The 22,492-nt window shown below is 40.4% G+C and overlaps 1 protein-coding gene across 10 annotated transcripts in view; it reads right to left on the reverse strand.

Annotated features, from left to right (window-relative positions):
• Positions 1-22,492, reverse strand: part of hipk2 (homeodomain interacting protein kinase 2) — a 275,596-nt gene that overhangs the window by 71,510 nt on the left and 181,594 nt on the right. For all 10 annotated transcript variants that reach the window (XM_069903172.1, XM_069903177.1, XM_069903180.1 and 7 more), the window contains one exon: positions 11,825-11,948. In XM_069903172.1, the coding sequence (XP_069759273.1) occupies positions 11,825-11,948 (124 nt within the window). The remainder of the gene's footprint in view (positions 1-11,824; positions 11,949-22,492) is intronic.

Here is a 22,492-nt window from a genome sequence, read left to right on the forward strand (position 1 = left end):
TCCTTGGAAGGTGAGAAGTATGGATTAATATTGGGTAATGTAGAAATGGCCGAGGGCATGAATAGCCATTTTGTGTTGGTATTCACAGTTGAAGATGTTCTAACCTATCAAAAAGAGATGTTAAGGACACGATGGAAGGTGAGGATCTCAATATAATTTCATTCACTAAAGTATAAGTGCTGAGCAAATTAGGTAGATAAATCCCCTGGTCCTGATGAAATACATCTGAAGGTACTAAAAGACATTATTACAAATAGCATTTTTGTAATAATCTACCAAAATTCTCTGGTGCCTGGGCAGATCCTGGCAGATAGCAAAACAGCAAATGTCATGCAACTATTTAAAAAAGGATGCACACTAAAGGCAGGGAACTATAGGCTAGATTGCTTAACACCCGTCAAATATAATTGAAGCTATCATTAAGGACTTCTGGATAGAAATTCTTCCATCAGGCAGACACTGCATGGATTTAGGAAGGGCAGCTCATGTTTCACAAATTTATTGGAGTTCTTTGAGGATATAATGAACACAGTGGACTGAGGGGAAAAGATGGATGTTGTTTACTTGGTATTTTCAGAAGTTGTTCAATAACATACCGCATAGAAGTCTTATCCACAAGATAAGAATGTATGGAATATGGAGTTAGGGCAATGTACGAGTATGAAAGGAGGATTGGGATAAATGAGGGATTGTTGGGTCGGTGCTGGGCATGATATACATTAAAGAATTGGAAGAGGTATCTGGAGTAGCATATCTAAACTTGCTAATGACATGAAATTGAATGGTGCCAAGGATATGGAGAATCAGTAGAGAGATATAAATAGGTCAGGTGAGTGGGCAGATGTAGTACAAGGTTGGTAGATTTGAGGTCATCCGTTTTGGAAGAAAATATAGTGGATCAGACTATCAATTAAATGATGACAAATTGTTAAATGCTGTTGTGCAGAGGGGCTTAGCAGTGCTTGTGCATAAACAGGAAAATGGTGGTTTGCAGGTGTAACAGGTAAACAAGAAGGAAAATGGAGTGTAGGCCTTCATTGTGAGAAGGGTTGACTTCAAGAGCAGTGAGGTTCTGCTGCCAAATGTATAGGGTACTGGTGCAGCACTTACATGCAGTTCTGGTCTCCTTACTTGAGAAAATAGAATTGGCTTTGAAGGCAGTACAGGAAGGTTTACCAGGTTGATTCTGGAGATGAGGGGATAGCACATGAGGAGAGTTTAAATTGTCTGGGGCAACACTCAGGGGAATTCAAAAGAATGAGAGGGGATCCTGTAGAAATATCTAAAATTATGAAAGGGATAGATTAGACAGATGCTGAATAGCCGTTTACACTGGCAGATGTATGAGAACTTGTGATTATCAGCAAGATTCAGGGTACCTTGAGAAGCAATTGCTTTTTCTAGAGAGTAGTGAATCTGGAATTTTCTACCCATGAAAACAATAAAAGCTGCCTCATTAAATATATTTAGGGTTCATGGATAATTTTTGTACAGTAGGTGAATTAAATACTATGAGGAAAAGGAAAGTAGGTGGAGCTGACTTGAAGACCGACTGTTCCTATTTCCTTATGTGAGTTGTATCCATTCGTTAGATGCAAGCCATCCTTACACCCTTCAGTCTCTTACCCCCTTCTCCTGCTCCTCTTTCTTATGTTCCCCTGTAGGATCCTGACAATCCAGAATGGATCCGACATCAGTTCCTGATATGAAAACCTGATTGGGTGCGGCTAATCCTTTATTCTCTGCCCTTGCTCAATGGTTCACTCTGGCCTTGGAGTCAAAAGTATATTGGGTAAATCTGAAGTCCAGACACAGAGTTTAACGATCCACCTGTCATTTCAGAACAGTGGTGAGAAACAACTGCCTGGAAATTTGACTGCAAAGTGGTTTTTCAGTGTTATGCAACTGAAAATTGATTTCCTCTTGGGGTGAAGCAATGCAGTGATCATTTGCAGGCCATTTGGGATCCCTCTTGTAATAAAATCAGGCAATTTTTATTGTCAGTCATTCTTGTGACCTGACATGAATTTTGCATCAGGAAATAGGGCCAACTTTGCAATGCCTGAACATTCAGTCAATAATCAACCAATCTGACAATCCTCCAACACTCGACCAATCTCCCAATGCCCCAACATGACAAAACCTTGCAATCCATCAACTCTTCCACTACTTGCAATCCCTCAGGACTCAACCAACTTCACCGACCCTGACACTCTGCCATCTGTGCATTATGCCAAATCCGTGCCGAGATCATGTCACAATCTCCCAAACTCTTCCAGACTCCCACAGTCCCCCAAAGATCCACATTCACAATCCCCTGATTTCCCTAAACCCTACCAGATTTGTTATTCCACGTCTTTTGTCAGCCATCCAAATTAGGCTTGTAAAGGACAAAATCACGAGCCTGGCCTAAGAAATGAGGATAAGGGTACCTTGATGAGGTACTGCTCCTGTTTTATGGTCTGTAGTGCAGTGTTAAGCCGTGATTTATGACCAAAATTGTCCTCATTGCCCTGCACTTCCCAATGGTATCCCTAGAATTTAAGGCATATGTGTTCTGTGTTCTTGCAGAAGGACAGGCAGGGGACAAAATATAAATGTAGTCAGTTAGCGGGTTTGAAATGTGTCTATTTCAACGCTAGGAGTATTAGGAATAAAGGGTATGAACTGAGAGCGTGTATCAGTACTTAGAACTATAATGTCTGGCCATTACAGTGATTTGGCTGGAGGAAGGGCAGGATTGACTGATGCAGATACCGGGATTTAGATGTTTTAAAGGGAACAGTATGGAGGTAAGAGATGAGGGAGTAGTATTACTTGTCAGGGATAATATCATGGCTTTAGAAAGGGAGGCCAACTGTAGAGGGAGTGTCTACAGAGATGGTGTGAGTGGGAGAGAGAAATAGGAAGAGAGCTATCACTGTACTGGGACTAGTCTATAGGCCCCAAATAGCCCTCATGGCACTGAGGAGCAGGTAAGCAGGCAGATTTTGAAATGGTGGGGAAATACAGGGTTGTTGTTATGGGAGACTTCAACTTCCCTAATAATGACTGGCACTTCCTGACTGCAAGAGGGATAGATGGGGCTGAATTTGTCAGGTGTGTTCAAGAAGGATTCCTGACACAGCATTATGGACCAGTTGACAAGAGGAGAGACCAGACTGAATCTGATTCTGGGTAATGAACTTGGTCAGGTGGCAGACCTCTCAGTGGGGGAGCTTGTTGGTGAGAGTGACCACAACTCCCTGAGCTTTAGCATAGCTATAGATAAGGATAAAAGCAGATAAAATGGGGAAGTGTTTAATTGGGGAAGGGATAATTTCAATAGGATGAGGCAGGACCTAACGAGAGAAAATTGGAAACAGATGTTCAAGGGTGAAAGTACAGAACATTTTTACATTTACAGTTTGTTAACGGTGCATTAATATCATGTATTTATAATGACTTTTTTGGATTTAAGATCAGCCTCAATGGCTGGGATTAAGAATGATTGTCACCAAATTCAGAATGTACCTCTTTATTCAAAGGGTACTCAGAAGTTGGGTTGGAAGGGCAGTGACTGCCTGAGACATAAAGTGACACAAAGTATTCTCTTTGTCACATGCAATTAGAAACCTCACATTTGAAGGCAAATATACCCATAGATTCAGTGGCCTCTCGAGTTAAATAGAGACATGTGGTGTCTCCTGCAACAGATTGGTTTGAGCAGGTTGATATGATGGGACCGTGGTTTGGTTTGGGACTCATAGTGTCTCTGGCCATGTCTCAGGTCTGGGCAGGTTGGGTTCATGAAAGTCTGTTTCTCACTTCCATGCCAAATATCTCTGCATAGGTATCACATACCAAAGCATACTTGTTCAGTGAATGAATTTAAAAAAAATGCACAGGATAAAAATCAGAAACAATAACGGGCAATGCTTGAAACCTTTAGCAGATCAGTCAGTATGTGCAGAGAAAGATCTTCAAGTTGAAGATTTTTCTCCAGAATTGGTCAAGAGGGGTTGAAAGGGTAGTTTTAGTTTGCAGAGAAGACAGGGGATTGATTAATAGGACAAAAGGAATAACTTTGATCGGTTGAAGCCAGGGTTGGCGAGTGTTTGTGAGTATGGGTCACATTGGGGGAGGAACCATTGTGTATGGGTTGGAGAGAACGGGAGATCAGTGAGGTTGGAGGGAGTCAGCAGATCAGCGGGTTGGAGCCAATTGATCGTAACAGAGCAGAAGGGCCAATAAAATTACAGTAGAGGAGACCCACAAATTTACTGGTGGTTATGGACATTAGTGGCACAAGGGTGGGAGATGAACTGCAAGCTGACAAGGAGCACTGTTCAATGAGGCTTCTACCAGACTCCAGGAGCACTAGAGGCCTGGGTGAATGTGGACCAAACCACCACAAATGAAGTTTATGCAGACACTCCCCAACCAGACAGCATTAACATCGAATTCTCCAGTTTCTGATACACCCATCCTCCCCCAAGCCTCTCTCCGTCTCCCTCCATTCCTCCAGTTCCCCATCCCCTTCTCAGTTTTTTCCCCTCTTCGACCCTCCCACCCATTTCCACTATGATCCCTTACCTGATAGTCTGTTTTCCTCCCTCCCTCCTCTCCTCCAACCCCACTTTTTATTCAGGTACCTGTCTGCTTTGTGCTCATAACTTGATGAAGGATTCAGGCCAAAAACGATGGCTATCCTTTACCTCCCTTCGATGCTGCTTTAGCTGCTGAGTTTCTCCAGCACTTTTGTGTGTTCCGTTTAACTTCCAGGTGCTTCTTTTTCCTTGCTGCTCTCAAACATTTCCATCATGGACTCTCTCATGTCCAAGAGTTCCAAAGTATTTTGTGGACCATGAACTTGGAAAACCAGCAGTGAATTTGCACACAGCAAAGAGCTTATGGCTAAATGCTCTTTTTGATAAAAAAAATAAAATAAACCCTTCAAATTGGTATTAACAATGTGAATATCACTGGGAAAACTCAGCAGGCCAGACAGAATTACAGAAGAGAAGAGATAATATTTTCAGTCTGTTTTACTGATGTTGATATTTTTTAAATAATTTAAAAAAATTTTCACACTGTGAACCATATCAACCAAAATACATACAAACATTTCTCATTAAATTTACACAGTGGCATTTTCTCCCTGTTTTCCCCCTTACCCTCCCTCCCCTCTACCCAACCCCCACCAAAACCCATAAATATTCAACATATACAGTTCAATAAATCCATAAAACAATATCTTCACACAAAGGAAAATAAAGAAGAAAAATATGTCATCTAGCATCATCTATTTGTTACACACTGAATCTAGCTGTTTCGTCTTCTTATCATTTTCATTTTAGGTGATGGAGGTCCTAGGCAAGCTCTCCAAGTATGGTTCCCAAATTTGTTCAAACAATGTGACTTTATTTTTTAAATTATATGTTATTTTTATCCAATGGAATACATTTATTCATTTCCATGTTCCATTGATGTATTCTCAGGCTCTTTTCCATTTTCCAAGTTGACATTATACATTTTTTTGCTATTGCTAAGGCTATCATAATAATTTTTTTTGCGCTTTATCCAATTTGAGGCCTAATTCTTTACTTCTTATGTTACTTAAAAGAAAGATCTCTGGATTTTTTGGTATGTTTATTTTTTGTAATTTTATTTAATATCTGATTTAGTTCTTCCCAAAACATATTCACTTTCTCACATGCCCAAATTGCATGTACTGTTGTTCCCATTTCCTTCTAACAGCGTAAACATCTATCTGATAATGTTGGATCCCATTCTTTTAACTTTTGAGGAGTGATATATACCCTGTGTAACCAATTATACTGTATCATACGTAACCTTATCTTTATTATATTCTTCATAGTTCCAGAACATAACTTTTCCCATGTTTCATTTTTTATCTTTATGTTTAAATCCTTTTCCCACTTTTGTTTGGGTTTATAGCTTATTTCATCATTTTCTTTCTCTTGCAGCTTGATGTACATGTTCATTATAAATCTTTTAATTATCATTGTGTCTGTAATCACATATTCAAAGCTGCTTCCTTCTGGTAATCTCAATCTGTTTCCCAATTTATCCTTTAAATAAGCTTTCAGTTGATGATATTCAAACATTGTACCATGAATTATTCCATATTTGTACTTCAACTGTTCAAATGTTAATCAATTATTTCCCAAAAAACAATTTTCTATTCTTTTGATTCCTTTTCTCTCCCATTCTCTAAAGGAAAGGTTGTCTATTGTAAAAGGGATTAGCGAATTTTGCGTCAATAATAATTTTGGTATTTGGTAATTCGTTTTTTTCCTTTCTAAGAGGATCTTCTTCCATGTATTAAGTAAATGATGCAATACTGGTGAGTTTTTATATTGCACCAGCTTTTCATCCCACTTATAAAGTGGGATGTTTATCTAGTTCTATCTTAGTCCAGTCTGGTTTTTCTCTTGTCTGGTAAAAATCTGATTAATATCTTAATTGTACGGCTCTATAATAATTTCTAAAGTTTGGTGACTGCAAACCACCTTGGTTATACCTCTCTGTTAATTTATCTAACACTACCCTCGGTTTCCTCTCTTTCCACAAGAATTTCCATACTATTCTCTTTTGTTCATTAAAAAAAAATTCTGTTAAGGGAATTGGCAACGTTTGAAATAAGTATTGTATCCTTGGGAACACGTTCATTTTAATGCAGTTTACCCTCCCTATCAACGTTAACGGTAATTCTTTCTAATGTTCTAAGTCTTCCTGCAATTTCTTTATTAGTGGCTGATAATTTAGTTTGTACAAGTGGCTTAAGTTATTATCTAACCTGATACCTAGGTATCGGATTGCTTGTGTTTGCCATTTAAATGGTGAATCTTTTTTAAATTCTGTATAATCCGCGTTACTCATTGGCATCACTTCACTTTTATTTGCATTGATCTTGCACCCTGATATTTCTCCATATTCTTTCAATTTCATATGTAATTCTTTTATTGATATCTCTGGTTCTGTTAGGTATTCTATAATGGCATCTGCAAATAAGCTGATTTTATACTCCTTCTCATTTATTTTTATCCCTTTTATTTTATTTTCTATTCTTAACAGTTCTGCCAAAGGTTCTGTTCCTAAGGCGAATAATGAGGGGGATAATGGACATCCCTGTCTAGTTGACCTACTTAATTTAAATTGATTTGATACATATCCATTTACTGCTACCTTTGCCAACGGTCCATTATACAATGCTTTAATCTAATTTATGTATTTTTCTGGTGGATTGAACTTCTGCAATACTTTAAATAAGTAGTTCCTTTTTTTTTTGAAACTTTATTTAAAGATTTTATTACATGAATAAAACAAAGAAATTACATTTAAAGAAAAAATAAAAATGAAGTAATGATTACAACACAACATTAATAACCTAACTTAAATCAATCTAACCCCCCCATATATACGACCACTAAAAAAAACTATATATAAAAACCCCACCCTTCCCCCCAAATAAAGAGTGAAGAATTAATAAAGTTAGTAATATTATATATTAAAAAACACTCACAAACAAAAGAAAATAACAAATAAAAATATTAATAAAAAAAGTTAGCAAATCTAAAATATCACACATAAAACATATTTAAATCAGACTTAATTGCAAGTACTTAAAAAATGGAGTCCACTTCAGCTTATAAAAAGACAGCTTATCTTGAATTGAAAAAGATATCTTTTCCATAATTAAACAAGACTTCATCTCTAAATACCACCTATCTAAGGTTAGTATATTTCTATCTTTCCAAGTAAGCGCTATACATTTCTAAATAAGTAGTTCCACTCTACTCTGTCAAAGGCTTTTTCTGCATCTAAAGCAACAGCCACTGTTGGTTTCTTATTTCCTTGAGCTGCATGATAAGTTTCGACATTATCTGCTGTTCATCTTTTCTTAATAAATCCAGTTTGATCTTGTTTTACTAATTTTGGTATACAATCGGACAATCAGTTTGCTAATAATTTCGCTATTATCTTATAATCTGAGTTAAGTAGAGATATTGTTCTATATGATGCTGGTGTAAATGGATCTTTCCCCAACTTTGGAATTACTGTAATTATTGCTGTCTTACATGAATCTGGCAAGTTTTGTGTTTCTTCTATCTGGTTCATTACTTTCAGGAGAGGAGGAATTAATAACTCTTTAAATTTTTTCTAAAATTCTATTGGAAATCCATCCTCTCCTGATGTTTTATTGTTCAGCAGCTTTTTAATATATCCTGCACTTCCTCTATTTCAAATGGTTTTATAAGTTTGTTTTGTTCCTCTTGCAATTTCAGCAGTTCACTTTGAGCTAAAAATTCTTCTATTTTATCATCCTTCCCCTCATTCTCAGTTTGGTATAATTGTTCATAAAATTCCTTAAAGTTCTCATTAATCTCCATTGGATTATATGTAATTTGTTTGTCCTTTTTCCTTGATGGCAATACAGTTCTTTTAGCTTGTTCTGTTTTAAGTTGCCAGGCTAATATTTTGTTTTTTATCCCAGTTCATAATACTTTTGCTTTGTTTTCATTATGTTCTTCTCCACCTTGTATGTTTGTAATGTTTTGTATTTTAGTTTTTTGTCCGCCAATTCTCTCTTTTTCTTTATATCGTCCCTTTTTACTAATTCCTTTTCTGTATTTACTATCTCCCTTTCCAACTGCTCTATTTCCCGATCGTAGTCTTTTTTCATCTTAGTCACATAACTTGTTATCTGTCCTCTAATGAAGACTTTCATTCCGTCCCATAATATAAATTTGTCTTTCACTGATCCTGTGTTTATTTCAAAACATGTTTTAATTTGGCGTTTAATAAACTCTCTAAATTCCTGCCTTTTAAGTAGCATGGAGTTCTTGGTGGGATGTCCTCCATTTCTATTGCTAATAACAGGGGTGAATGATCTGATAGTAGTCAAGCTTTATACTCAGTTTTCCTAACTCTCCCTTGAATATGGGCCAACAACAAAAACATATCAATCCTTGAGTATGTTTTGTGCCTACTCGAAAAATATGAATATTCTTTCTCTCTTGGGTGTTGCCTCCTCCATATATCCATAAGTTTCATTTCCTGCATTGAATTAATCATAAATTTGGCCACTTTATTCTTTTTGCTAGTCTTTTGTCCAGTTTTATCCAACACTGGATCCAAATTAAGGTCAAAATCCCCTCCTATCAATATATGTGTCTGCAATCTTCAAAAGAATATCCTGCATAAACTTTTGATGTTCCTCATGAGGCGCATATATATTGAGAAAATAACAAAATTCTGAGTATATCTGACACTTTATCATTACATACCTCCGTGCCGGACCTATTATTTCCTCCTCTATTTTGATTGGTACATTTTTGTTAACTAATATGGCTACACCTCTAGCTTTTGAATTATAGGATGCTGCCGCTATGTGTTCTACCCAGTCTTTCTTTAATTTGTTATGTTCCACTTCAGTTAAATGCATTTCCTGCACAAATGCTATATCTATTTTTTCCTCCTTCAATAAATTTAGTAGCCTCTTCCTTTTAATTTGGTTATGTATTCCATTAATGTTTATAGTCATATAGTTTAACGTGGCCATTTTATATCTTGCTTACACCTATTTTCCACCTCCTCGCCACCTCCATCCCCCTTATTCCCATTTTGATCTCTTAGTTTTCCCTTATTAAACAATGTACGACAACACATTTAAAACATAAAATACCCCAACAGTCCCCACGCCCAATAATACCTTAACCCCAAATGCTCCCCCCTCTCTGAGTTACCCCTTGTCCCTTGCCGGGCAACCACAACTCCCCTTTCCATTTGGATTGTGATCTTGCTCGTAAGTGTCAACTGATTTTGCAGTGACGGTTATCCCTCCAGCCCTCCCCAGAAAACACTTTTTTTACACATATTACAAAGCTCTCTCTTCCCCCCCCTTACTTCCTTCCTTCCCTTCTCTTTTCCCTCTTTAGTTCTTTTTACATATAAATTGTTTTTACATCTTTATATATACTTTATCGCCATTCTTCATTCTTGTTACATCTCTTCATCTCTTCTTCTGTCCTGCAAACGTTCTGTGAATTCTCGTGCTTCCTCTGGATCCGAGAACAATCTGATTTGCTCCCCAGGTATAAATATTTTAAACACGACTGGATGTCTTAACATGAATTTGTAACCTTTTTTCCATAAAATCGTTTTCGCTGTATTAAAATCCTTCCTCCTCTTTAAGAGTTTAAAACTTATGTCTGGGTAAAAAAAATAATTTTTGACCCTTGTATTCCAATGGCTTATTATCTTCTCTAACTTTATTCGTTGCCCGCTCCAGTATATTTTCTCTTGTCATATATCTCAAAAATTTTACTTAGTTGGATCTTGGTTTTTAATGTGCCTGTGGTTTCGGAGCTAATGCTCTGTGAGCCCTTTCTATTTCCATTTCTTTCTGCATTTCTGTTGTTCCCAGGACCTTCGGGATCCATCCTTTTATAAATTCACCTTCCTTTAGGCCCACTATTTTTATGTTGTTTCGCCTACTATAATTTTCCAACATATCAATTTTCTGAGATAACAACTCCAGGATACTGCAAGAGAGATAACATGTCTCTTTAATTTTTTTTTATCATTCCAATTTTTCTCTTAAATCATTTACTTCCATCCACAGCCATTTCCCGCTGTTCCACATTCTCTACTCTTTTCCCTATTTCTGTCATGACCAGTTCTAAACTTTGCATTTTATCTTCGGCTCTTTTCTTTTTCCTTTTAATTGCTCTAAATTCTAATGATCTTTTAATGATCTCATTTTTAATGATCTCATTTGTTCTTCAAAAAAAGCTTTATCTATATTCTGTCCATCAGTTTTACCTTCTATTTCTTTGTGAAGATCTTGGTGTTCTTCCTCTTCTTCTGCATCTGTGTCTCTTCTGTTTTTCCTGTTGAGTTGCTTGTATCTGTTTATCGGGCCTCCTCTTGCTGGGCCTCTTGTTGTTGGTCCTCCCCTCCTGGGCTGCTCGTCTGTCGGGCCTCCTGTTGTGGATCCTCTTGTCAGTCACCTCTCCATCTTTCTCCCTCGTCAGTTTCCTTGCTCCCTCCTCTGCCACCTTTCTCATCCTCCAGCTGAGCATCCGGGTGTCGGGTGTCCCTCAGCTGTTTGCGCTGTGGCTGCCCACTCCTCTGCTGAGCCCCCCCTCTTTTTCTTTTGATTGCGCACTTTTGTTTGGCTCCGCGAGCCATTTTTGAAGTCCACCGGCCGGGAGGTCACGACTCCGCAGGGCCAGCACTAACCTCGGGGATCGGATGCTCCTTGCCACCACAGCTCCCTGTTCTTTCATGCAGGTAAGGCCTTCCTCTTTCTTCTCCGGCGACTTTTCTACTTTTTTTTTTTCGGTTGTTTTTACTTTCTCCTTCTTGGGTGCCATCTTCTTTCTCTTCTCTGTAACTTTATCTTCTATTTCTTATACTTTATTTTTGTTGTGCTTTGTTTTTTCCTAACTTTTTTCCTATTTTTCTGGAGAGGGCTGGTTTTCCCGACCGGCCACTACTCCATCACGTGACTCCTCTTTCTGATGTTGATTGAGGTAAATATGACTAGGACAAGCAAATCAAAGATGATTCCCTTACGCTTCAAAGTAAGGCTATGGATTCTTTCACATTCATGAATAAGATTCATCTTAGTGGAACTCCCATTGTACAGTTAACATTCACACCTTAACCAGTGGCACTGTCAATTGTGACATTGCATTAGCACATGCAATAACAATCAATGGGCCCAAGGTGCCCCAGCACAGAGATAAGAGGCCAACTCACTCAAAGCCTTTGAGTTAGCCCAAGCACACCATTCAGCATGGTTGAAACATACCTGATCGTACTCTGACGCCCCTGGATACAATGGCCACCCCAAGAACAGCTCAGCGATTACACATCCAAGTGACCACATGTCGATCGCTTCACAAAACAGTAATCCCAGGATAATCTCTGGTGCTCTACAGAGAGAAAGAAAGTGAAGGGTTAGTGCCACAGTTCCTCAGAGTCCACTTACGAAGTGACCTGGATGCAAAACATCTCCTCACTTGACAGTAAGGCACAGCCACGACTGCCCTTCCTGAGAAGATGGAGGTGGGCAAGACTGTAGTGCGCTGTTAGACAGAAGCAAACACACAAAACCGAAGAGACTGTACAACAGGCTTTAATCGACAAAGACATCTATAGAGCAGGGCTGGTTGTACTGCTGTAAACTCTGAGTGAGTCTTCGGAGGGCCGGCTCAGGCTTATATCCCGGAGGGTGATTGGCACCCGTCCATTCAGGTCGGCTGATTGACAGCTGGCCAGGTGTTGCCTTGTCCCCATGCTCTCCTGCAAGTACAGAGGTTGCTCCCTGCAGTAGGCCGGTGGTGTACCACCACAAAGACTACCAGCCACCATCAGTCAACTTTCTTCAGGAGCTCTATTGAGAGCATCCTAGCCGGCTGTATTGTACAGTTGCTGTAGGGCATCAGATCGGAGGTCAATCCACAGGATCCTAAGACCTGCAGGGAGGATCTCTCTCCCCATCCCACTCGAATGGATTTACCGGGATCGTTGTCTAAAGAGGGCTTACAAAATCAGTGAGGACATCTACCACCTGGAACACAGCTCCTCCAGTTGGGAAAGATGCAGGGGTATCAGAGCCAGAACCACCAGGCTGAGAAACAGCTTCTTCCCACGGCCAGTGAGACTGCTAAACAATTGTTGAAATGCTCACACGAACCCTCTGTCATCCAGCTTTTTATTTAACCAATAATATTTATTATTTTAATATTAGTATAGGAGTTCTGTGCATGTTGTCAGTATGTGTATTATGTCTGTATGTGTTTTTGTAGTGTGTGGCACTGAGGACTGGAAAACGCTCTATCATCCGATCGTACTTGTACAATCGGATGATAAATAAATTGAAACTTGAACACATTCTCCTTTCTATCTCAATCCCATCTCCCTATGGATTTGCAGGTGTCAGGAGCTCCACAATAACCTTCCACAAGTTCAGATAACGTGCTACTAGGCATCGAGAAAATTGAAGGTATCAGCCAAATTCAATCCTTTTGTAGCCCCCGTGGGCAGTGTGGGAGCTAGTCATTGTTTATCTACCTCCCTCACTTAGATACTAATGACAGGCATAACTTCTTCCCCACGAGCATTCATGCTGAAATAACCAAAGTGGGGCGGCAATCGGGAACCTCAGGCATTCTGTTTAATTAACTTTGCTTATCTGAATGTGAGACATACACTAACCTTTCCAATGGCCTTCACAACCAGCTACCAAACACATTTTCCCTGCCAGCAGCCAGTTGAGCACAGATTAAAGTAACCAGAAATGAATGTAACTCAAGGGGACATCACAGCAAATATACAGCTGTACAAACAAGGATAAAACCAGGCAAACATGCACGAATGGAGAGAAAATGTGGATTGAGATATAAAATGATTGACATTTTTACAGTGATTACAACTCAACAAAAGATACAATCTCTGTAAGATGCTTTGCAGTGTCCTGGAGTTGTCATGGGGAAGTTATAAATGCAAGTTTTTACTCTTCTGTTAAATGAGACACAAAGGTTTGCATGAAATAGTTGAAAAGGCAGGGAGAAATTTAAACAGAGCCAAATATTTATCTGAGATTTTGTATGAATTGCACAAATGGGCACCGATAGGTTTGGGTGACATTCAGGTCAGTGTCGTCCAAGATCATTTGCCATCTCTTTGGATTTGGTAAACAAAGCAGCATCCCCCACCATGGCAATACTTATTGTTGTCATAGTCCCGATGTATTGCTGGCAGTTAAATGATTACAGGCGTCAGAACAAATCTAATCGGGGGGAGGGCATTAAGGTGACTGCTGATGTTCCCGTGTGCCTGTCCTTCCTGGTATTGGAGGTCATGTGTGCAGAAGGTGATAATGGAGCAGTCTGGGTGAGAAACCTCAGAGCATTTTGTACACACATTCACGACGCGCCAGTGGTGGAAAGAATGAATATTTCAAGTGCCAATCAACCAGGCTGCTTTGATCTAGGGACACACAAGAGAACCTGGTTTTGTCCTTGATCTAGTGGAGCTTCTGAGAATATGGAACACAAAACAGAACAATGCAAGAATAGAACCCATGGCCCACGATGGCTGCGCTGAACATGATACCAAATTAAACCTCATAGCTTGCACATGATACATATACTTCTGTTCCCTACATATTCATGTTTCTATATAGAGAACTCTTAAATGCTACTATCGTACAAGTTTTTGCTGGCAGCCTGTTCCAGGCAGCTCCTAGACTCTGAATATAAAAAAGCATACCCTGTACACCTCACCTTAAATGCATAACCTCTAGTGTTTCACATTTTTACCCCGAGAGAACGGTTACATCTACTCAATGTGTCTCATTCATTTTCTCCTTCCCTCCAATGCTTCAGAGAAAATGACCAAACTTTGGCCACCATGGCTCACACCCTCTCATCCAGGCAGCAAATTGGTAATCGTTTTACTTAGCATCTTGGCACATCTCTTCCGTCCTCTTTCCAAAGCCTCAACATCTTTCCTGCAATGGGACACCCAGAATAGCACACAATACTCCCATGTTTTAGATTGCTACAACATAATTTCCTTATTTTTATACTAAATGCCCCACCCCAATGAAGGCATTCATACCACACTCCTTCTTTGCCAGCCTAGCTACTCATGTGGTCACTTTCAAGGAGCAGGTAGACCTGAACCCCCAGTGCTTTGAAGAGCCCTTCCATTAACTGTACACATTCTCCTTATATATGACCTCTCAAAGTACAATTACACTTACACTTCTTGATTATTGTTGGAACTATACTTGTCCAAGCACATGATCAATTTCCCATGATACTCATGAATGTGTCCTGTAGATTGTGAAAAGGCTTACAGGTGACGGGTAGTGAGTTACAGGATACTCGGTTCTCGCCTGCTCTGTTATCATAAAAATTACATAGGACAATGAAGATGTTGCTTCCTGAACACTTCTGAGCTGCTGATCACAAAAATCAACTTAAAATGTTTCCTATCACATACCCTTTTCTTTAATACAACCCATTTTTTAATGATTTCATATCATATTTTAAATCTACTATTATATTGCCCACAAAGCAAGCTATTTTGGTCATTCCAAGCATGCCTGGGCACACACTATGCAAATGTTGTATTAGGACTGGGCATGTTGAGTCAAGATAGATGCAGCCAGGCTATAAAAAGATGCTTGGCATTATATTGATATACATTGAACGCATGTTGATGCACATGTTCTTCAGACAATACAACAGTGGTGTACTTACAATAGCATTTATTGTCTTCAGGCAGATTCAATACAGCAGAAATCCTGATCTTGGTGCAGCCAGTGACACACACGGTGAAAGGTTTCACCAGGACAGTACAACCATGAAAAATCAGTAACAGGGCAACAGTGATGGCCAACTATTGTTGGACACTGACAGGAGAGGCATCAGATGCAGAGTACAAATGAAAATCAGCGGCAAAACATTTTTAGGTCAGTTGAATTAAAGCCTCATTATGCAATTAAACATGCTAAATTCAATAAAAGTTAATTTAAAATTTCTCCACCTTCCTAAGTGATACAATAAATCCATAGTTACCTTTGTGTGCAGCTTGAAGATGTCTATCAAAATCCCCAATTATTTTGAGAAAGCAAATCTTTAGAAAAAAAATTGTTGTGCAGTGTTACCTGCCTGGTCCAGTTAGGTTTTTGATCATCGTGTCTATCCTTGGTAGGTTACCGATAGAGAATACATCAATGGTAATGCCATGGAGGTCATTACTTTACTTGATTGGAATGGTCATAATTTGGAACTTCACTAAATGAATATAATTGCCTGATCAGCCCATGTCTGAATATGTCCGGGTCTGGTTGCACACGGGCACGAGAGCTGAAATCTATGGCATCAAACTCACAGCCTCTCAGCCCTAATGAACAAGGTGGGATCAGTTGTACTGCTCTGCAATACTTAAGGGCCAGGTGAACAACTCCATCAGTCAGCACTCTTAGGTCAAGGAGAACTTGATCAGAGAAATGAATGAATCCAAGATCTTGTTTCCAAGACCCTTTGCTCAAACACCATGCCACACAACTTCCTGCATTCCTAACACAGGAGAAGCTGGAATCTGGAACAAAATCAATCTGCTGTGGGCAGAATCACAAATTGCCATAAGGAAGTGAACAGGAGGGAGCTAGAACAGCTCATTGAATGGTGCAATGACAACATCAGCAAAACCAAAGAGATGATCGTGGACTTCAGGAGGAAGTCAGGGGAACACAACCCAGACCTCATCAAGGGCTCAGGAGTGGAGAGGGTCAAGAACTTGAAATTCCTAGGTGTCAACGTCTCCGAGGATCTGTTCTGGAGCCTCCGCCTTGATGCAATCATAAAGAGGGCTCGCCAGCGGCTATACTTTGTGAGGCTTCTGAGGAGATTCAATATGTCATCGAAGATGCTCATAAACTTCTACCATGGAGAACATTCTGGCAGGTTGCATCATTGCTTGGTATGGAGGCGCCAACTCTCAGGACAAGAATAAACTCCAGAGGGTTGTTAACTCGACCTGCGACATCACAGGCACCAAACTCCACTCCATCAAGGACATCTACATGGTGTCTTAAAAAAAGCAGCCTCTCTCCTTAAAGACCCCCACCACCCTCTTCACTCTGCTACCATCAGGAAAAAGGTACAGGAGCCTGAAGACGAGCACTCAGCGGCGCAAGGACAGCTTCTTCCCCGCTGCCATCAGATTCCTGAATGATCAATGAACCAAAGACACGGCCTTAATTTTTATCTTTTATTTCTAGTCATGTTGTAAGACAGTTATAATATGAATGTTTGCCCTATGATGCTGTCGCAAAAACACCAAATTTCATGACTTTTTCGAGACAATAAATCCTGATTCTAAACTCAGCAGGTCAAGCATCATCAGTGGGGAACAAAAAGAACTGTCAACATTTCAGGCGAGAAGCCTCCATTAAGACTCCTGATGAAAGGTTCCAGTCCAAAATATTATTGCTGGCTTAAAAGCTGTCTTGCGGCTTTGGCTCCTAAAATACTTCCCTGCATCTATCAAACGGCTCCATCAGAAATCAACTCTGAATTGCAGAATCATTTCCAAGTAAATCCCCTCAATAATGACTCCTTGGGGATCAATGTGCAATTTACTCTGAAACCATTCCAGGTTTCTTCTCCTCACCTGAGGCCAAAGCATACCAGTTCAACTTCAGAAAATTAATACACATTCTAAACAGACACGGGAAGACACAATTTGTCGGTCTGGTCTCATGAACGTTCTCATTTGAAATGCTAATTCTTGGTTCTGAAGAGGAATCTCCAGCGGCCGTTAACAAAATATGAACAAAGCTAATGCAATTTGCTCAATGTTCCCAACCAAGGTTATACCAAAGACTTTATTTTAAATTATGTTTTAGAAATAATTCAAAGCCTGAGTTTGGTAGCAAAGAGTTGAAAATACAAAGCTTGAAAGAAGTGAGATTTCTTCGGCAAAAGAGCATGCCAACCGAGTGTCTAATGGAAGTTTGCAATGTCTTTCATAACAGTGGGGGGGGTGTAAGCTCTCAGAATAACATGAGGCACAGATGATCGAACCTGTTGATATGGAGGGTAGAAGGGACTGGGGGCAGTCAGCAAGGTAAAGAGTGACAGTGGAATGCAAAAGGTTTCCGAGAGAGTTGAACCTGAAGAGGATGAGACTGGTTCTTTCAATAGATTACACATTGATACAAGAAAAGGGAGGAGTGGGACACCTTACTCCTCAAGCCTATCCCATCATTCAGTAAGACAAAGCAGATGATTATCGACTTCAGGAGTGGGGGCAGAGTCCACCCCGTCCACGTTAATGATGCTGAAAGTGGAAAGTGTGGATGCCTTCATGTTCTTAGGAATAAACATTTCCAATGGCCTGGCCTGGGACAAGCACACTGACACGACGGTCAAGAAAGCACACCAACACTTCTACTTTCTTAAGATAACCAAAACAGTTTGGCATATCTTCCTTCTCCCTCAACAACTTCTTCAGGCGCACCACTGGAAAAATATTTGCAGGATGCAGCGCAGTGTGGGGCAGGAGCTGCTTTTCTCAAGATCAGAAGCTTCTGGAGGTAGGGAACGCAGCTCAGAAAATAACATGAACTTCCCTCCCCTCTGTGGACTCCATTTGCATTTCCCACTGCCGAGGAAAGGTAGCCAACACACTGAAAGACCCATCACAACCATCTTCCTATTGTAGGAAAGGCTTAAGAGTGTGAATGTGCACACCAGGCGAAAAGCTGGTTTATTCCCAGCAGCCGTCAGGCTCCTGAATGAGCCCCACACAGTGCTCTTATACCGTCATTGCATGGTACTAACTGATATTTCTTTTCATTGTAATCCTTTACTCTGTAAATTGTGTTTTCAACATGGATGAATAAATATTAGAGATAACCTGTTGGACTGCTCACAGAAGAACACTATACGAGGTACAATATGAAAAAAAATCTTAAATATAATCATATCTGATCTACTCTGGCTTCATTTCCTTTTTTGTGCCAGTTCCTCAGAGTCCTCATTTCCTGAATCTTACATTAAAAAATTATATCTTTTTAAACTCTCAGGACAAGAATAAATTCCAGAGGGTTGTTAACTCGGCCTACGACATCATAGGCACCAGAGTCCACTCCACTGGGGACATCTACATGGTGTCTTAAAAAAGCAGCCTCTATCCTTAAAGACCCACCACCACCCAGGTCAGGCCCTCTTCACTCTGCTGCCATCGGGGTAAAGGTACAGGAGCCTGAAGATGAGTACTCAGGGGCACAAGGATAGCTTCTTCCCCGCTGCCATCAGATTCCTGAATGATCAATGAACCAAAGACACTGCCTTACTTTTCATGCATTATTATTTTTATTTTTTATTGTAATGTTGTAAGATGGTTATAATATGAATGTTTGCAAATCTCCTGGTGATGTTGACTCCACATCCCTCTCAGTTGAACATTTCTATATTCACAACCCTCTGCACCACAGTTTTAAACCATGGCCCCCAATCTTTACTTGGTGGGTAAAAAAGGCTGTATAATTCCATAATTTTCTCTGAATGTGGATGATATGGGTGAACCTCAAGGAGGAGGAGGGATAATATAGAACCAAAGGAGGGTTCATCTCATCATAAAAATAACAGGCTGGAAATGGATGATGTTACCAGGTGGATCAACTCAAAGCTGATCTTCAGGCATTTTTGTGGAATCCTTGTCGTTTACCAGATGAGTCTCCCTATAATATTATGAGTTGCTAAAACTTAAAGGAAATGAGTTACGGAATGGGTGTCTACGGGACAGGACAATCATTGCCTTGGCTCCTCTGTTTGATAGGTAGCAGAGGAAAAAAAATACACATGCCATATCAAAAAGATACTACTTACTAGGGGACACAGAAACTGACGATGCTAGAATCTGGAGGAACTCAACGGTCTGAAAACGTCCGGTGGGAGAGGTAAAATAAGTCAACTTAATGAAGGGATCTAGTCTGAAACGTGGACCGTTCTTATTTATGCTGCTTGCCCCACAGGAGTTCCTCCTGCAGATTGTTTTCATACCCTGGTCACAAGGCACATTCATTTGCCCGACACACACACAGAGGACTGGGGGACTGGGGAACTAATATTGCCAAACTCGGAGTGGATCAGAAGCCTCACTCTAAGGATTTATGTGCTTGGTCTGATGGAGCCAATAAAAGGGGGGGGGGGGGTGTTATAATAAGGTGTGGTGAATTCTGCTTCAGACAGAGTCACACCACTCCAAAAGCAATGACCACCCATTGGTGAGACAACTCTAAGTTGATTCTTGGGCATTTCTGTGGGGTTGCACGGTGAGCATGACACTGTTATAGCGCCAGCAACCCAGGTAGAAATCCAGTGCTCTGTGCGTGTGGAGTTTGTATGCTGTGTCCATGTTTCTTCCCATTGTCCAAAATGTATGGGGTTGAAGATTAATTAGGTGTAACTGGGCAGCACAGGTTCAATGGCTGGAATCAGCTTCCACTACGTTGTAAATTAAAAATTAAATTGAATTATTTACTGTCATGTGTTCCGAGATACAGTGAAAGGCTTTGTTTTGCATGCTATCCAGGCACATCAACTCACACTTAAGTACAACAGGCATTGAAAATAAGACATCAGCAGCGCATGGTGTTACAGAAGGTTACAGAGAAAAGTGAAGTTACCAAGGTCCATGTTGAGGTGGGTTTTGTGAGAACAAGTGATTGTCTTTTACATATTGGAAGCCATTCAAGAGTCTCATAATTGGTGGAAAGACCCCTCCTTGAATCTGGTGGTGTGTGTTTCGAACTCACCCTACTGCAACAGCCTGCTCTCCTCAAATTTTGAGAAGCATTAACACACAACCAGGATTTCCTTAATGCTCTCATAAACTCCCAATTATTTCTTGCAATCCTAAGCCATGACTAGTAGGTAGTAAAATGGGTTATTGGGAGAAACTCAAGCTTCTACTGATCACTTCCTGGTGACCCTTGACAATCACATCAGGATTTGGGGTCTAGGTTTGATGGTTGAGTGGCCACAGGCAAAAAACTTGTGAAGAGTTGAACATCATTTAAACAGATCAAAGGAGACAACTGAGAGCAATAAGAAGGCATATTATATTGCAAACCGCTTCTGAATGAAAGATCCTTACTGTTACTTCTGTAAAGTTTCTTTAAAGACTTCCTAGATTTCAAGGACCTGGCTTCAATGTTTCAAAAGTGGTGTCCAGTTTGTTAATCATCTTCGTAAAAAAATTACCAAAAGGTGAAATTAGCCAGAATCTTACATTAAATACATCAGCATCTGGTTTTAAAGAACATATTATTTTTAAAAGTGGTCGATTTCATGGAAATTATCAAGTCATACTGCACAGAAAGAGGCCCTTTAGCCCATCAAGTTTATGACAACTCGGTCTAATCCATTTTTATTTTCCTCACATTCCTATCAACCTCCCCAAGACTCGACCACTCATCTATGCACGAAGAGCAAACACAGAGACCCGTTCAACCTCCCGACTTCCACATTTGAGATGGGGTGGGGGGGGGGGGAAATCAAGAGCACCTAGATGAAACCCACTTGGATATCGGGAGAACGTGCATGCTCCACAGAGGCAGCACCAGAGGTTAGGATCGAACCCAGGACTCTAGAGCAGTGAAAATATCCATTGGAAAATCAAGGATCGTGTTTTCAGAGCTGGAACTCCTTGCAGCATCAAGCTTGTATCGCCCTCGAGGCCAATAAAAGGATGTATGTCTCTTGGATTTTAAATCTTTAAGCAGTGCAATGAGTTGACACAAACTATATCTAACATAATCCAGATTGACGATGCCATTAACCCAAACATGAGCAAAGAATTTCTTTCAAAAACAGACAGGCTGTTGCCATAAAAGTAACTGCTCTGTATAATCCATCATTTTTTTTTCACCTCTCACTTCTGAGACGGTCAGGAAATAGTTGAGACTGAGCCCAACTCTCCACTCTCTGTGAGAAGGAAGCTTTTCTTCGGTATCATGCCGCACAGTCTGCTGCCGACCTCCTGGCTGAGTGAGCAAGGGCGGCATCCGTGCCCAAAATTTGACAATTGCAGTCACCGCTGGGCCAGAAGGCCGAGCAGAATGATTTCCCTCAGCATTAAACAGATAGGAGCAGAAGAGGGCCACAGCCCCTCCATCCTGCTTCACCATTTCACAAGATTAGAGCTGATCTGAAGTGAAACTAGAGAACAATGGAAATACTTGACGCCAGGCAGCATCTGCGGAAAGAGAAACGGAATTAACATTCTGGTTAAAGACCCTTGCTCAGATTTATTTCTCACAAAAGGGTCTGCAACTTGAAGGGTGAACTTCCTCTCCCTTGCTGACTGATGCAGCCAGATCTGCGAAGTGCATTTTCTGCTTTTATTTCCGATTTCAAGCTTGCAACTGATGTCCCCTTTACAACTTACTTTTCCACCATTTTAAGTCAGTGACAAACTTAGCGACCACATCTTCAGTGCCCTCGAACACAGCATTTTCACAAATGGTGAATATCTGAGCCCCCAGCAAGGATCTCTTTGACACACCGACTCATGACATTTTGCCAACCACATAAAGACCCATTGAAACCTCTCCTCGGTTTCCTGTGAACCAGCCAATGAGTTTTTACTTTCCCCGATATATTTATTCTCATGTAATAAAACAGAAGTGTAATTTTACACAAAATTGCCTTTAGTCTGCTATTATAATCCCCCACTCCCCACCCCCCATCTTTCCCATGTCTGCTTTCTAGGCCTTCTTACAGAGTGACGCCGTATTGAGGCCGGCTCAACTGGGGGTAAAGAAAAATGGACTTACCTTTTTACGGAAAAGGCCTATAAGGCTGATCCAGCGTTGCTTTCATGGAGAGCGGCACCAGATGGCGTCCTTCGGCGCTGAGGGAGACGGGGAGACTGGTACCGCAGCGCTGCC

The sequence above is a fragment of the Narcine bancroftii genome, chromosome 11 (assembly GCF_036971445.1).
Source record: "Narcine bancroftii isolate sNarBan1 chromosome 11, sNarBan1.hap1, whole genome shotgun sequence".
NCBI classification, from domain to species: Eukaryota; Metazoa; Chordata; class Chondrichthyes; order Torpediniformes; family Narcinidae; genus Narcine; species Narcine bancroftii.